The 17293-nt window shown below is 35.2% G+C and overlaps 1 protein-coding gene across 1 annotated transcript in view; it reads right to left on the reverse strand.

Annotated features, from left to right (window-relative positions):
- Window positions 1–11039: 11039 nt before the first annotated feature.
- LOC111871541 (CREB-regulated transcription coactivator 1) overlaps window positions 11040–17293 on the reverse strand; it is a 168186-nt gene continuing 161932 nt past the window's right edge. The window contains exon 14 of the mRNA XM_033754296.1: window positions 11040–15292. Coding sequence (XP_033610187.1) covers window positions 15066–15292 — 227 coding nt within the window. The 3' untranslated portion in view covers window positions 11040–15065. The remainder of the gene's footprint in view (window positions 15293–17293) is intronic.

Here is a 17293-nt window from a genome sequence, read left to right on the forward strand (position 1 = left end):
AAAAAAGTATATTTAAGAAGAAACAAAAAGAGTTCTATTTCATTGATCACTAAACTTTAAAAGTAATTTTCTATTCAAATTTTTAAGTGAAGGTGAAATACGAGTCTTTGTGCTTTGAACTACCTGGCACTTCCACATTAATACTTACCCCATCTGCTTTCCTGAAATGCAAGGTGGTAACCTGCAAATCAACTGGGGGGGAGGGAGGGTTGGGTGGGCGCATGCACCCTTCCCATATTATACTTCATGGCAATTAATGTTACAAAGTTTTACCATGTTAAACATCATATCAGCCCAATCCACGTATGTGTACTCTGAAAGAACTACAAATAAGGTGCTGAATTGTGATACAGGGTTTATGTCAATAAATAATGCACTTGCTACACATCTGGAGAAGTTAGACTAATAAGGTTAAAAATTATACTCATGGTTTACCAGAAAAATCATTTAATGAAAATGGTATAGTAATAGTCTGTGTGGATGATAGGTAAATAGGTTCCATTATGAGCAGCACACTTAACAATACTGTACAAAGTTAGATCAATATCAGACTGTACAAATCATTAAGGGGAAGATGGTTACTCCAGCAAAATACACTGAGAAGTAATGTGCTGGTTTCTATTCACTATATAGCCCAAGCAGTCACAAAGAAACAAGAATTGTTAACAGCTAACAAAATTAGTATTTCTAGTAATTATTGTAAAATGATCTGGTAAAAAGTATCAAATATAATGAAACTGTGCAATTACTTTAAATTTTAAACAACAAGAAATAATGTCAGTGTGACATTCTAACATCTTAATAATGATTTAGTGCTTACAAAGTATAAGTCCATTCAGCTGGACATACCATTTATTCGTGGAAAAATATCATTATCTACATGTGACTAGTGCTTAGGCCCTCCATGTTCTGAACTGACAGAGTTACACTAAATATAAATGTAACAAGGTCAGTGATCGAATTATATAACCTCGAAAGTATTGATACAAGCTCAGCTGTTAAGGAAGAGACAATGCAGCCACACACAATGGATCACTGACATATTGGACTACCTGGATATTTATTGGAAATCAATTTTTAACCAGTACACATAAGAGTAACCTTGTTCTTGTAAGTTTGTTTGATTAGAAATTCTGTAAAATTCCATAAACATCTAAATATTCAACACTGGTTTAATTTCGCTAGTTGTGTAAACACGAACGTTATTTGATGGAAACATTTCCGTATCTGGGTACAAAAACAAAGCTAGTCTTGCAGCAATTTATGCTCCAATTTATATTTAAACAATGATACATGCCATTACTGGTATGTAGAAGGCATTCAGGAAAATCACATATTGTGTTTCCATACCTAACAAATTAATATTCTTAAGGGAACTGAAATATGTAAGTACAACAGGATAAAAGGATATATGCAGTGCTGTGTAAAGTTTCTGGTAGAGCTGTGTAACTACTTAAAAGCATGAGGGAGCAGGGAAGAGAAAACCTCTTCCAATGTATCATTCAAGGTATTATTATTTTAAAAACTTACTTCTTAACTTTTGTACTCACTCACACATTGTACGAAACATAAAAAAATTGTCATTATGCACAATATCTCACAATATAATTTAAAAATTATAATCTGTATTGNGGACCCTTACAGTTTGCACAAGCCCTTTTACAAAATTGGATTCAAATTAAAGGCTAAAAACAACAATGGCTTCATCAAAGCATGCTACATGACATTTTTAATTAAATTCACAAGGTCTATAATATATTTAGTTCCGTAAAAATTGTACAACTAAATATTTGTTTATCTAATATGTACAGTAAGAATGGGTGTCTTTTCACCTTTAATAACAACAGCTAGGAGTAACATTTTAATATTCCCATCAAACACCCTGGCCCATTCATGCATGCAAAACATTCACTCTCTGTGAACAAGAAACAATTTTTCTTTAAAGCATTTGAACCACATATTAACATGTACTTATCATATAGTACCATGCTTGTAAAGACTGATTGAAAATGACAAAGTCTAATTAACAATTCATGACATGCCAGATTATTTAACATCATTACAAGAAGTGAGATCTGATGTATTTATTTTTACTCTTTATTGGCCTTGCACTGCACTAACAGAATGTGCATGGTTCAGCTGGCCAACTGTCACACTTTTTCAATACTATTACCATTACACACAAGTTAAAATCTGGCTATCAGCCCCATAGTACTGGGGAAAATAAAATCCCCTACTCCCTGATGATAATGGTTAAACAGTCTGCATATCCAAAACACTGGAAATATAATGCACTTCCTCCTTAAAGAAAGATGATGTTGACAAAACTTTTAGGCAAAGTTATCATCTCAACTGGCACATAAATTCAATTAAATCTACTGATCCTGAAGGTCCAGATCAACGAGCATGAGATAGGCAGGGCATACAGCAAGCATGGGACAGATACAAAATGGACACAAAGTTTTAGCTGGAAAACATGAAGGAAAAGAGATCACATGCGAGACCTATGCATAGCTGGGAGGATGATATAGAAACACATGTTAAGGAACCTTGTTGTAAGGATGTGGATTCATAAGGCTCTGGATAAGGTTCAATGGTGGGCTCATACAAACATGGTAATGAACGTATGGGTTCTCTAAAAGGTGTATAATCTTTTGACTAGCTGAAGAAATATTAGCTTTTCAAGAAGGATTTTGCTCCACGGAGTTAATTAATTATATTGTGAGTGTACTATTATTATTAAATTTGCATCCACAGTGAGAAACAAATTACCAAAGTGGAGAAGGATTAATCATTTGTTCCTGTAGTTTAAGTTATGGGTGCTAATTGGTTCTCATTATAGTGTTTTAATAGAGAAAAGTGAAGTTAACATGTTAATAAAACAGTCTCACTGAAATGTATATATCTGAAGCTATATAAACCCTAAAATGGTAAAGTGAAGTTAACATGCTAATAAAATACAGCCTCATTGAAATATTGATATTTGAAGCTATATAAACCCTGAAATGTTGACATTTCAAGGTTTATACAATTTATTTTCTGTATAAACAGTGAATGCTACTCAATAAAGGCAAGATAGTGGACTACTGCAACAACTGGAATATCACACACGAGAAGGAAGAAGAGAAATTCAAATACTGATTCAGATTGTGATTTTAATGACACAAATGGCAATTATGTCAATAACCTCATGGCTCTTCCTGCAAGTAACAACAATTCTATTCTTCCTTGGTCAGTATTTTCTTGCAGTGGTGTCCTTGCGAGACTTGTATTTACAAAAAGTTCCTGAGAACTACACAAATAACACGAAAAAAGGATGAACATAATTGTTACTTCTCACATAATCAGTATTAAAATCACTTCATGGTGTCAATGTGCCAAATGATCATAAATGAAAATATGCTACTATATCACTTAGCCTCCTTTATGATAGGTATTTTTCAGCTTTTGTCAACATCACTTTTAAAACATGGGAAACAACCAAATATAAATATCTTCGATATAGTTTTGGCTGAAGTTTGTAATAAATAAGATTTACAATGACAGATAAAAGTAACAAGGAGATGAAACAAAATAGCAATACAAATACAGAGAGCAATGACACTGCTTTCTTTAATCTATCAACATCAAGCAGATATTTCAATTAATATAATAATTTATAAAAACAAAATCACAACATATTTCAATCTAGTCCTTTGAACCAGTCATGCCTGTCATACTGGATAACCAGCAACAATAAAAATAGGTTGGAAGGAAACCTCTGCTCTCCAATAATTACTCACAGGAATAATTCACTTGTAAGTAATTCACATTAACACACTTCAAGATATCCTGCTTAACATTACAGTTTATAAAAATTTAACACCTGTTTCAATAAAATATGACCAAATACAACAGACATAAAAACTCAACTTGAAAACAACATAACAAAAACTTGTGGGGAGGGGAAGAAGGGGCACTGAGTTTTGACAAAATCTGTGACTATTAATGTGAAAAATCCCTGAACATCTAGAGGCAAGCCAAAACCTGTGAGAGTATCCCTCCAGAAAATGAAATGGTTATACCAAAGTCTAAAATATTGATTCACATGGATTTTGTCCTAACTATTAATAAATAATGTTCAGTTATAACCATATTCTGCATATCATTAAGTGAATAAGTCATATAATGGTGACTCATCTTAAATTACTCAATTTCAAGCTTTCAATTTTTTTACTGACATCAAAATGCAAAATTCCCCCATACTTGTAAGAATTCCGGCATATACAAAAAAGAGAAAATCTTGTACACTGATTTCTAACATTTTCAAGCTTATGGTGTGTATGTGTATATATATATGTATACGCACATAAAAATGCATGTACACACATTCATTTCTCTAAGAACTTATCAACAACATTCAGTACTCTCACCTATATTTATAAATTAGAAAAATCTCTTTAATCTTGCTGTTATATTCATATGTATCTGAATACTAGAGCTTAAGGTAACAGAGTCTATATTTATGCAACATACTTTATATAATTGTTATAAAGTAGTTAAATTTGTGCGTTCTTTTGTATATATGTGACTATAGCCTATTGCACATTACTTTCGCGACATTTATTAAGAATTCCTTTGCCAGTCAAAACATATACTAAATCTCTCAAGAAAGTATGCTGTCTAAACTCCCATCAAATTTACAGAAAAAATCATTATGGATAACTGGGGGGAGGGTCTTGGCTTTTCATACTGTATGTTCTATTTAATATACATGTTCACAAAGATTTACTTACAATCCATCAAGCAACAGCAATCACAAAGATCTTGCAAAAAATACTGCATACCCTTAAACTTTTAGACACAAGTACTAAGTACTGATGGATCAACCATAATTGTATATTACTAATTTCACTCCTTCACCTGCAACCAAATTAACTACTTACCCCTCCCCCTCACTCTTTTTTATTCTGGCAGTGCAGTAGAAATGTCAGGTGACCAGAATATTGTAGTAGGTATAGATTGTATAAGAGACAAAGTAACAGCAATACTTTAACAACAAAAGTAAGTTACATATTATCAAAATTAAATTATTTATGAAGTGACTGCACACATATTTCTACTATTATTCTTCTATCAAATTCCTGTAAATCCTCTCACTGGATTAGTGACCCGATCAGGAGGCACCAATTATGCCTCCTATATATTAAATATATAATAATTTTCATTTCATGCATCCTATTGTGTTACAATATACAACCCTTTTATTATATCTGTCACAACACAACTAATATCATGATCAGACCATTTTCAGACCTGCTATATGTTTCGGCTATTGATAGCCATCATCAGGCAAACACATGATTTACACACATATACACACTACTGAACCGCAGCACCAACAAGATTTGATACAATATTATTAAAACATATAAAAACACTTGATGTAAAAAATACAAAAATCAAGTTATATAAAACAGAAGTATGATATAAAATAAGAATAAAATTCTTTTGGTGTTTTTACATCAATGTGTCAGTCACTGGTTTGTGATTTGTTTTTGTTTCGTTTCCATGGACAAGTTGGAATATTCATACTTATGCGTATATAAAATTGTGTATTAGGCTCGTAATGTAGATGTAGTAAAGTAAATTATAATATTAGTCAGTGCCTCATCTCACAAAGTATTGTCCATACTGTAGGGAATGTAAACGACTTGTCGTTGTTTGTGAGATGAGGCACTGACTAATATTATAATTTACTTTACTACATCTACATTACGCGCCTCATACACAATTTTATATACGCATAAGTATGAATATTCCAACTTGCCCGTGGGAACGAAACAAAAAACAAATCATAAACCAACGACTGACACGTTGATGTAAAGACATCAAAAGAATTGTATTCTTATTTTATATCATGCTTCTGTTTTACATAACTTGATTTTTGTATTTTTTACATCAAGTGTTTTTATATATTTTAATACTGTATCCAATCTTGTTGGTGCTGCGGTTCAGTAGTGTGTATATGTGTGTGTAAATCATGTGTTTGCCTGATGATGGCTATGAATAGCCAAAACATGTAGCAGGGCCGAAAATGGTCTGATCTTGATATTAGTCCTGTTGTGATGGATATAATAAAAGGGTTGTAAATATATAATAGTTTTTCTTAAAAGAAATGTGTGAAGGTCTACTTTGGGACTGGAATAGTGAAACAAAAGAAGTTGCAAATATAATCTGCTCCAAGCAGTGAAATGATTAATCACATATACAAACATAAATTTAAAGTTAATTAAGCATCTTTTTGCGAAGTGAAGATAAAGTCCAAAGTTTCCCTTAATCTCAGCACTAGAAGTGAGTGGTCAGCTTTATCTGTGGGGATAGAACTTTTGATACCTATCGGATCAGGATAGGTAAGCCCCAGGACTGAAACCCTGGTTGTCCAGCCCAAAGCTTCATAAGTGACTGACTGAGCTATCCTGGCGCTTGTTAATCATATAGCATATTTCGGATGCACATTCTTCATTAGATTATGAACAACATAAAGGTGTTTTAATTTTTCTGTTTTAGAGAGTTAGTAATATTTGCAAGACATATGGTAAATATGCTTCATTTGCAAACTCAGCACAACCTCAATGTCAACTTTTAATTCAGTGACATGAGGTACAGAGAACTGCTGCATGGTCCAGCCAGTCTTACAGGAGAAATGATTATAAGTGACAGTACACTCATTTATGTCCTAGCTAAGTAATATTTTCCTTTCCCATCACAAAACCCTGAATATTCTGATATACTTCCTGTACTGAAAGTTAATGTGGTCTGGTAGAAAGCTACAAAATATGCAGTGTTATCATTACATGGTTATAAATTACCAGTGATAAATACAAGCTTGTACTGGGAACGAAACAAAATGCAACCACAAATAGGAATTCAAGCATACAATTCAAATTGCTCTCAATCCAATTACAGTACGGCTCAAGAAAATAATCTCTGAAGGAAATTCTGTGTGACAGAACACTGTGAAATCAATGATATGTGGTCATAGAAAAAGACAATCTATGTTATTGTTTCTCCTCTGTGTAAAGAAAAAACTAATCCATGTAACTACCAAATTACCAAACATAAAAATAATTAAAAAAACAATTATTTTCATTAATTTCAAACAAGGCATAAAGACTGCATTCCTTTCTAAGTGATACTATGTCTTAAAGGGCACTAAAGGTTAGATTCTTTTCAGTTTTCCTGAAAAAGTTGCTGAAGCCGAATATTCATTTTCGAGTGACAATGCCATACTGTGACAGGATGGTTTGCCAGCACTTTGAAGAAAGTAGCAGTCTCAAACTTCAGGTGAAAAGGGACTTCCTGAAGTTGTCCAGAAGACAAAAATTGATAGTTTTCCTCAAATATTTCCATACAGGCAGCATCAGTCATAACCATACACAGTTGGAGCCATGGTGAACTGCTTAAATTGATGTGCAGTTTCAATTATAACCATAAGGTATTAAAAATTTCTTAAATTTCTTGTTAACAAACGGGGTCCACTTTATGTGGAAGGTACTGTGTTACTTGATGGAAATGCAGCTGTGAATTAATGGCATAAAATTTTGGCATTTTGGATCTTAAGGCATTGGGTTTGATGCAGCTCAGGGTCAGTAATTTTGCTACCAGAGCCATGATATAACGTTCATGTTTCTCACTGCAAATAACACTGAACAGCCGGTTTTGATACTGATTCTGATGTTGTTTACCTAAGAAGATTATGAAATTTAATCTGCACATCATTTATCAGAAAACTGTGACAGCAGTTTTTCGATAAATCGACAAATCTCTTGACCCTGGTGGGAATCAAGCTCCAGTTCCTCTGTCCTTCTGTCTAGCTGCTATACAGATTCTGCTATCTGAGTTTCCACGAGTCAGTTTGTACCAAAAATACCAAAGGATGAAATGCAGACTGCAGTGAGCTCTGAGTGCTGAGCCACTTTCTGTGGAGTGACCTGACTGACAGTTTATGACAGTGTATATTTCCAGCCAGCAAATGGAATACAGATTAGGACAATGAAGTACATTCACTGCATTATTTAGCTAGGAAAAAACGTTCCAATGTTGCCAGGCTGAATCCTCCAAAGGTAAGATGGAATGTGTCTTACAAAAGAAGTTCAATAACTTTATGAGAACTTTTGTAATTTCCATTTGTATTTTAAATTAGTAAAACAAGCAGACATTTAATGGACAAACAATGACCATATTTATAAATTTCAAAATGCTTTTTGTTACAATACTGCTAGGCAGTGCCAAACTAAACATGTTACCATGGCTCAATAAACATGTATCGCATTAAGAAAGAGTCAATACGTCAATAGAACTGTTAAGATAGTGTAAGATTTGAGGTTTTCATGGTGGTGACTATGAAGAAAGCAGTCTTCTGGGATGTGGCGCCATGTAGATATTGTGTTAATCGACGTTTCGGAGGGATGTATCGCCTCCATCTTCAGGGTAGAAAAAGAAGAAAATCCACAAGCTAGGAACCAGACAGTGTTTCCTATATGGTCCATGCTGAAGTTATATGAGGAGGAATCAGTCAGAGCTGAGAGACACCCCAACCCACTGAGAGATATGAATGCCCCCTCCCCTCCCCAAGGCACAACAAACAAGTACAAAGTCAATCAGTTCAGGCTCCTAATGCAAACAGTTCAAAACGATATTTCATGAGATCATGACACAGCTCGATAGGGCTGAGCCAGAAGAAGACAGAATAATGGCCCTCACAAGCTGTATTAAAACTCATACAGCAAATCACTGCTAGAGTTCAAAGGTGGTAAATACGACTGCCCTGGTGAGGCCCAGCAGCAATTGTAAATGACAGACCTTTCCTTCTGTCAAAGACAGTCCCCAACATCAACAAAACCACAACTGTCTAACAGTAATAAGAATCTGGTCTTGGGGCCTCAGATGGGTGCTTGACACCATGACAGACTGATCAACTGACTGTTGGTCATAATATAACTTTGAGCTGAGAGGCAGTACCCAGCTAGCAATGACATGATCATGAAAAAAGAGGACATCCTTGAGAGCCCCTACTGAGCAACACTAGTGAAAATTTGGCAGACTAAGAAGACTTAGTGTTTTCATCAGTGGATTGTTATGCACATAAATTAGCAAGAGCATTATAATTATTTGTAGCTGTGAGGTATGAGTGTTCAATGAATCCAACTGTCAATCCAAACCTCATGTCTAGTCACTAACGTGTGAGACTATCTTAAACCATTACAGAAATGTGACTAGTTTAACAGAAGGCACAGAAAAAAAATACTAACTACCTTCATGGAGCTGAGCCCTTCTTAAGAAGCCACCAATTGTGTAGATACTCAAGAACTTTCCAGCAATTTATAGAACCAGATGGTTCATTACTGTGTTCACAAGAACCCCCCCAGTGGTCCCTATCTTCAGTCAGATCGATCCAGTCCATACCACCCCATCCTATCTCTCTAAGAAACAAAATACTAGTGAATTTAATTCCATCCAGCCCATACCATTAAAGATTTCAATACTTTCGCCTGCCTACCACGAACATTTTTGCAGCTGGGCCATCTTTAAAGGCTTAACCTTCATTGGTCATGTGTTGCAGTACCACAATGCCACATGTGGACAGTCAAGCTAGCCAAGCATTGCATTCTGTCAATATAATGCTGGTAACCCAGACTAAAAATTCAGCTGCTAGCTCTGTAGTACTGTGGAATACAGGATTCCCTTATTGTCGTCATCCTCCTCATTTCCAGTTTTCTGCCTACTGAAACCTATTATTAATACTGCAAAACCTTTTCAACATTTCAAAGGCCTTCCCTAACTACTTTTTCCTTTCAGCTGGTGTCTTGAAAACTTCTCTAAATTCCTGTCAACATGTTCTTCCTACATTGGACTTCTATCCATCAGCAGTGACTATGAAGGGTAAACTTCTGTGATAATGATATTAGTTCAGACAGGAAAATGTTTTGGAGGACCATACCACTTTCATCTTCTGGATCAAAGAGTGGCCAAGAAAAAACCAGCATATGCAGGAGGCTTCTTCTGGCATCTTGCTTGGCTTACTCTTTTTCTCTGAAGATGTAGGTGATATGTTCCTCCTAAACATCAGGCTCTCTACAAACTACACAGTGTTATAACACACAAGACCATACGAAGAATCTTATTTATAATTATTCTGTACTGTTCTATAAATTATTATTTATGGAATCAGTAGTTATGCCACAGTTTCTTCATTATTTTAGGGTCCTCCTCATGAAACACATTTCTGCTGATATATTAATTACTGAATGAGCCTATGAAGAGGCTCTAATGTAACAGGTCTCATGCTGTAAAATTCCCTATTCCTGTGCAAAAAACTTTAATCACTGGCATGCCAAAACATCACTCATGACATGGTATCAACACTCAAAAATGAAATCTTCAGTCTCAAAAAGTCACTGTAAAAGTCTGAAGACTTTCAAAATGTATCCTGTTATTTTCTGTGTGTCCGTGGACCAACACATACACAAATGTAGCTGTCTTCCCCACTTATGCAATATGTGTTCTCCATGTAGTTTTATTAATTTTAAAAACATACAATGACAGAGGAATCTGTTAAATGTCACGTAAGTAAGAGATCTATGGAAGAACATGATGTGAAATGACAGCATTTCACATCACAGTTCTCCTACCCAATGGCTACACTTAGAACAGGCTCAGAGCAGATCTACAGTACTATTTAATTATGAACTGACATCACTCATATGACATCACAATACTGAACTTTACATTTAAATCACATCTGTTTCATTTTTCTAATATGGTATCTAAGAAGGGGAGAAAAGAAACATAACTTGAAACTGGGCCTGAGTCATGAATTCTTTCTGAGAGCTTAGAAATGAAGTGGGGGAAGCTTTGATATAGTCAGGAAGCATAAACTTGTTTATACCTGTAAGATTTGAGACTTTCACGGTGGTGACTATGAAGAAAGCAGTCTTCTGGGATTTGGCACCGTGTCTATGTGGTGTTAACCGACGTTTCGGAGGAACGTTGGTTAACACCACATATACACAGTGCCAAATCCCAGAAGACTGCTTTTTTCATTGTTTATACCTGTATTAACCATTTAATGTACAATGGGAAGTATATGTATCACCTGCTTTAACATTAAAAAATTCTGATCCTTCCCCACAGAGCATATTTGAGTGTCATGTGATTCATAGAATAAACAGTAATTATCTCCCTAAACAGCATTAGCCAGGTGATGTTTGTAATGTAGGCATTGCGCTTCTGTAAGGCAGGAACAGAATTTGTAAATACTGTTTAAACAATTTTAGGCTTCAAAATGGTTAAATAATCACTTCAAATTTAATATTATGTAAAGTATGTAATAACCTAAATATCTGAGAAAGTTTCTGTGCATTCTTCACATGAGATGAATAAAATGAGTGAAGAATGAGGGAGTCATGTCCACACATCTGTCCACATGTTTCGTCTCCAGTACTGCTATACAGATTATAGTGAAGTTTGGTATTGGGGGTGCTGCCATGCAAATTTCATTTTGATCTGTAATCAATTCACAACAATCACTACTTTACAAGTAGCTAGAATTAAGCTTTACCTGAGTTCTCAAATATTATTCACTGTATAAAACATGGAATAAGACAAACACAGGTGTCATTAAGGTTTACAACTTGAATTTTAAATACAATATGTTCTTTGATATGGTGTACATGTATAGAAGTAGAAGGAAAAATAATTTATGCCTCTAAGCAAGGATGATCAGCTTTGTCAGTATTAAGAGTTATACCATTAGTCTTAATTAGGTATTTAAATTTGTACAGAATGTATTTTTAAAATATGTGAAATGACAATTCAGAGTTCCTGCATTCAGTGAAATCCCATATTTAGTGAATTCTGATATAGTTAATAAACCACATTCAGTGTACCTGACAAATTTTCAACCTCCCAAAACTCATACCTTGACTGGCAGTGGCGGTGGTTGAAATAACTGATATTTATGTATGACTTCAGCTTTTGGAAATACACAACATGGAATGTTACAGGTTTTCAAATGTTTCAGAAAACACTGCCATTCTCATCTTCAAGGTTAATTTAAAGTCTGGGGGGGGGTGTTCATCTCACCATGGGCATTGAGTTAGAAGTAAAGCTCTGATTGGATGAAACACGGTAGTGCTGAGCTTGAATAGTTACTGCACAAACCATAATACCTAGCACGTGATGTCAAACATCAAACATTCACTGAAACCATGCCATTTCTGACATCACAGTCACTTGGATTCTTGACTGAGGTTCTTTCACTATTTATTTCATATGTCAATAACTATTTCAGGAATTCATGTGACTTTAACTACTTATGTAAAAATTATTTTGTCATAATTACACCAGCAAGTCTTATAAAAAGATTAGGGCTTTCTTGATGCAATTTTGCAAAATTATCATTCAGCTTAAACTTAAATTTAGTGTGAGAATTGTGAAGTTTGAGGTTCTCACAGTAGTGACTTTGAAGATGACTGTATTCTGGGATGTGACACTGTGTAATGTGGTAGATCATTATTAACATTCTAGAGGAACCTGTTACCTCTTGAGGATGAAGGTGACAGGTTCCTCTGAAACACTGGTAATGATCCACCTGATCATGTGCCACTGCAACCCAGAAGATAGACATCTTCATAGTGAATTTTTCCAGAGATTCATTAAGTAGGGATTTCACTGTTATGTGTACTCTAACTGCATGCAGTACACCTCTTCCACTTTGCCCCGTTGGAATAGGAACAAAGTTGATAATTTCAATTAAATATCACATTACTAACAATTACTATATTATGAATAATGGCAGCTCATCAACTTCATTCTGTTCAATTTTCTGCATAAAACTTTCCACCCAATTTTGTATCAGTTTACTAACTCACATTTTAACATCTGACATGACATTCATGGCAAGAAAACACATGGAAGCCAGCAACTTGAAGATTGTCACTGTAAATGCAATATTCAATGACAGAGCTAAGTCAAAGCAACTATCAGTTGGTCGGTCAATCGGTGAATGAAGATCATTATCAAACTATCAGTTCTGCCTTCTAAAGATATTCCTTTAACATAGAAAACATAGGTCCAGGGTAATATAACTTAAACAATATATTCTGATACCTCACATGCTTCATAAACAGAACCCACAGCACAATATAGAATTTTGTATCTCATGAATTTATATACCTATGTATTCCAGTCAGGGAAGTACAAAAACCATGTGGAACTGAGTAGGGCTGACAATATTGTTTAGAATGAGGCACCACACTTCTTATAATTGCCAATTTCCAATACAAGGACAATACCTGTCAAAATATTTCTACAAAAGGAAGTGCCTTTAGGCACCATATAAACTGTTATTTACTGTATTTTTCTGTGTGTGAATGACAAAGGTAAAACTGACCCTGTATCTAAACATAACACCACAAGGTGTACAGTGGACATGGATGTAAAAGCTCCATGCATTCTAGAACTTGGTACTACGGGGTGAGTGATCAGTTTCATGCTCTGGCCACTTAAACATTGGGGAAAGAGCTCATGGTACCCATTGGATAAGAGAATTGGTTAGCCTCAGAGCCAGCCGGATATGCTAAAAAAATAATAATTCATGCCTCTGCCAGAAATTGAATGCCAGCTGCCCACATCATTGTCAGTCACTTTACTGATTCTACAATCCTAGCTTATGATGATCACCATATTTATTAATTATTTGGCACTCATTTTTATCTCTAGTGCAGGTCCTCATTTTTAAATCTGCTTTTCCACTTAACCAACTTCATTCTTCCTCCAATCAGAGAATCCTTATAACTCATTATATCATGCATACTTTCATTGGTCACAATTTACTGCATATGTGTAACTGTAAGTACAGTACTGCTGCTTTTGTAAGATTCTTTGCTCCATCTGATGTTAGTCACAAAACAGTCATGAAAGCATTTTAAGCAAATTAACTGCAATTTGTTCCAATTATGCAAACCTGTCATATCTACATTACATAAATTGCCACATGCCAGTTTATCTGAAACCACTTTTAACTTTGAGCATTTCACAAGATTACATTTCAATTAAACTAAGTACATCCTCAGTGACTGCTTCTCAACAAAGAAACCCCATTTTTAGGACAAAACAAGGTACTACAATTTAAGCCAATTATTGTCTCATGTTTGGTTAAATCTGGGTAGCAGTACGTAAAATTATTCAAAACTGAAATGGTGTTCCTCAACAAATATTCCTCTAGAACTTGATCTATTCCAGTGATTTGCAATTTATGAATGTTTTAAGAACTGCATTGCATTTAGGTACTTTCTGATGACATGCTTTAACTTAATTTACTGTCACTCAATTCCTTATGCAAACTTCTGTAAAGACAATATATATATATATATATATAAACTTAAAAAAACATGCCCCATCAAGCAAACTGACCATAGGTTGGCACACTCAGAACACACATTCTATAAAAGCATAGCTCTCTTCAGTAGGAACATCAATCAGCAACTTGATCTACATTCTTTGTATTATGATGAACTTATGTAAACACACCTTGTGATTTGAAACTGGAGAAATATTCCTTGTGTTGTACATACACAGAAAATGTTAAACATACCCCAACAAGTTTTTTGTAATTCTGATGCTTAAACAAAGAACAGGACTTCTGGGAAAAACATGGTATACACAGAAGGTACACAAAAATATGTGCCATCAATATACTGCCATATGGCATTACAGGGAAAGTTGGTGATGGTGTAAGGAGAGGAATGCTAATATCAAAAAGAGGAGGAAAGATTTATATTTCCATGCTGTATTCTCCATAATACACGATGAGCAGCTCTTCACCTCAAAGGGTTCATAACTCTAGGCATGGCAGCAGGTGCTCGTCTAGTTCATCCAGACTCGCGGACAACAAACACTATGAATGGCACACATCGGAAATGGTCACTCACCTTGGACACACAAACACTCTTCTTGGCTTGGTTGGTCTGGTCATGGGGCAAACCTCAACTTGGTTCGGCACTCTGGCCGTCATGTTGCTACTACAACTTATCTAAACGGAAATTATCTTCTGTTGCAGGGTCCGTTATAACATTCATGTCTGGGTCTGTCAGCATTTGCAGACCATCGAAGTCAATGGGGACAAGACCTTCCCTCAACATTTCATCTGAAGGGAGGAGATCTGTGTCAAACGAGCCTGACATTGCTGAACCCAAGTCTTTGACAAACTCTTGCCGAGAAAGATCGTCTCCTGCACTTGAAGAGAAGTCTGCAAGTACAAAGCAGAATGTTACACTCTACACAAAGAACACAACATATGGCCACACAACACATTCAAAAGAAATAAAAAGTTCTGTTAAATGTTTATGGCATCCAATTTAAAGCAAATGCCTGTCCTTACATGACAAGGTCTGTAAAAATTATACATTACTAACTGCAACAGGATTTGAGGTTCTCTTGGCAGTGAATAATAACCTGTCATCCAGGAACAGGGACTTCGAATCTCTCAGTACTATGAGGGCGACAGCCATATTTTAATTTGGGGTAATGGCAATAATATTAAAAAAATGCAATTCTTGGGCACCTGCACTCTGCACCTGCACCACTGTAATAATGCAATACATAGCTGGTAAAGGTTACACAGTGTCTTAGTAATGATATAATTTACTGAATTATTTCTGTGCATAATTTCCTGTAGTACAGGGTCTTACTACAATACATTTTTTACATATAATCTAAAACTTTCAGTGACATCAAGGTTATAATTTTTAACATATAAAAAGAATGGTAAAATGCGACCTCTGAAAGGCATTAAGGTGTTACATCTCTCTGATGTAAAGGTAAAGAAAATGTGTTACCATTTCAGTGGACATGAACTGTAGGACAACAGGAGGAAGTTAAACAATGCATTCAATGGAGCACATTTAATTATGTTACATCTCTCTGATGTAAAGGTAAAGAAAATGTGTTATCATTTCAGTGGACATGAACTGTAGGACAACAGGAGGAAGTTAAACAATGCATTCAATGGAGCACATTTAATTATTACTGTCATTATAGAACAGATTTTCTGAAATTACTGATAATTTTATTCAATTACTGTACAGGACATAACAAATATAACTATTATTTTTCAAGACAATTTTTTCTTGGGTCAGTACTTAAATCAGATATCTGCCAAAACAGATTTACTCCCTTAACAAATATGAAAATAACCATGGAAACAGAAATGCCATAACAAAAGCATGATGTATCAAGGATCGTCAAAATATGTCAAGGAACTCACAATATATATATATATTGTGTATATAAAGTTCATTTTGGACCCCTAAGTAATACAGCTCTTGAAATGAACCTAAACATGATTTAAGTATGTAGAAGATAACTTAACATGAACAGTCACTTAGTCCTTAAGAAAAGTAGCCTTTATAAATGAGTATTATACTCATACAAAGTTTCATAAACATCTACCAAAGGATTCAAAAGTTATCCATGAAACAATCAATTAGACCCATAAATAAAGTGGCCCTCAAGACCAACTATAAATCCTGCTGCAGTACATGTACCACACTGCTTGTCTCACCAGGAAACTGGAGGCAGAATATGTACCATCATGAAATTTAAAAATCTGCAGTAACAATTTTACCTAAAATATCAACATAGAATTTTCACTGTTCAACAGCTCAAAGGTGATAGTTTTATGGTTCAACAGTAGAGGTCCCTGTATAATAGCAATATGAAGTGGTGCCACCTACAGTCAGGTGCTGCATTTATTATTATGCCTCAATCTTCATATTCTCTGTCCATCAGCCAAGGTAAGAAGTATTGCACCAAGGGCTGAACAGGGCTGGAGCCTAGATGAACAATCCAGTGCATGCATGGCAGCACACTGTTGAATTCATGCCTTCTATCCATATATGACTTTGGAGACACTGACATTTAATTTCCCCCTGACTGGATACCTTTACTTACTTAACTCATACTTACTCATGGAGCTGAGCCCTTCTGGAGGAGCCGCCAATTCTGTAGCTACTCAAGAATTTCACAGCATTTTATGGAACTTGAAGGTTCATTACTGTGTTCACAAGAGCCCTCCACTGGTCCCTATCCTGAGCCAGATCAATCCAATCAATACCATCCCATCCTATCTCTCTAAGATCCAATTTAATATTGTCCACCCACCCATGTCTTGGTCTTCCTAGTGGTCTCTTTCTTTCTGGCTTTCCCACCAATATTCTATACGCATTCCTCGTCTCTCCGATTCGTGCTA

The sequence above is a fragment of the Cryptotermes secundus genome, unplaced genomic scaffold (genome assembly GCF_002891405.2).
Source record: "Cryptotermes secundus unplaced genomic scaffold, Csec_1.0 scaffold1066, whole genome shotgun sequence".
In the NCBI taxonomy this organism is placed as follows: domain Eukaryota; kingdom Metazoa; phylum Arthropoda; class Insecta; order Blattodea; family Kalotermitidae; genus Cryptotermes; species Cryptotermes secundus.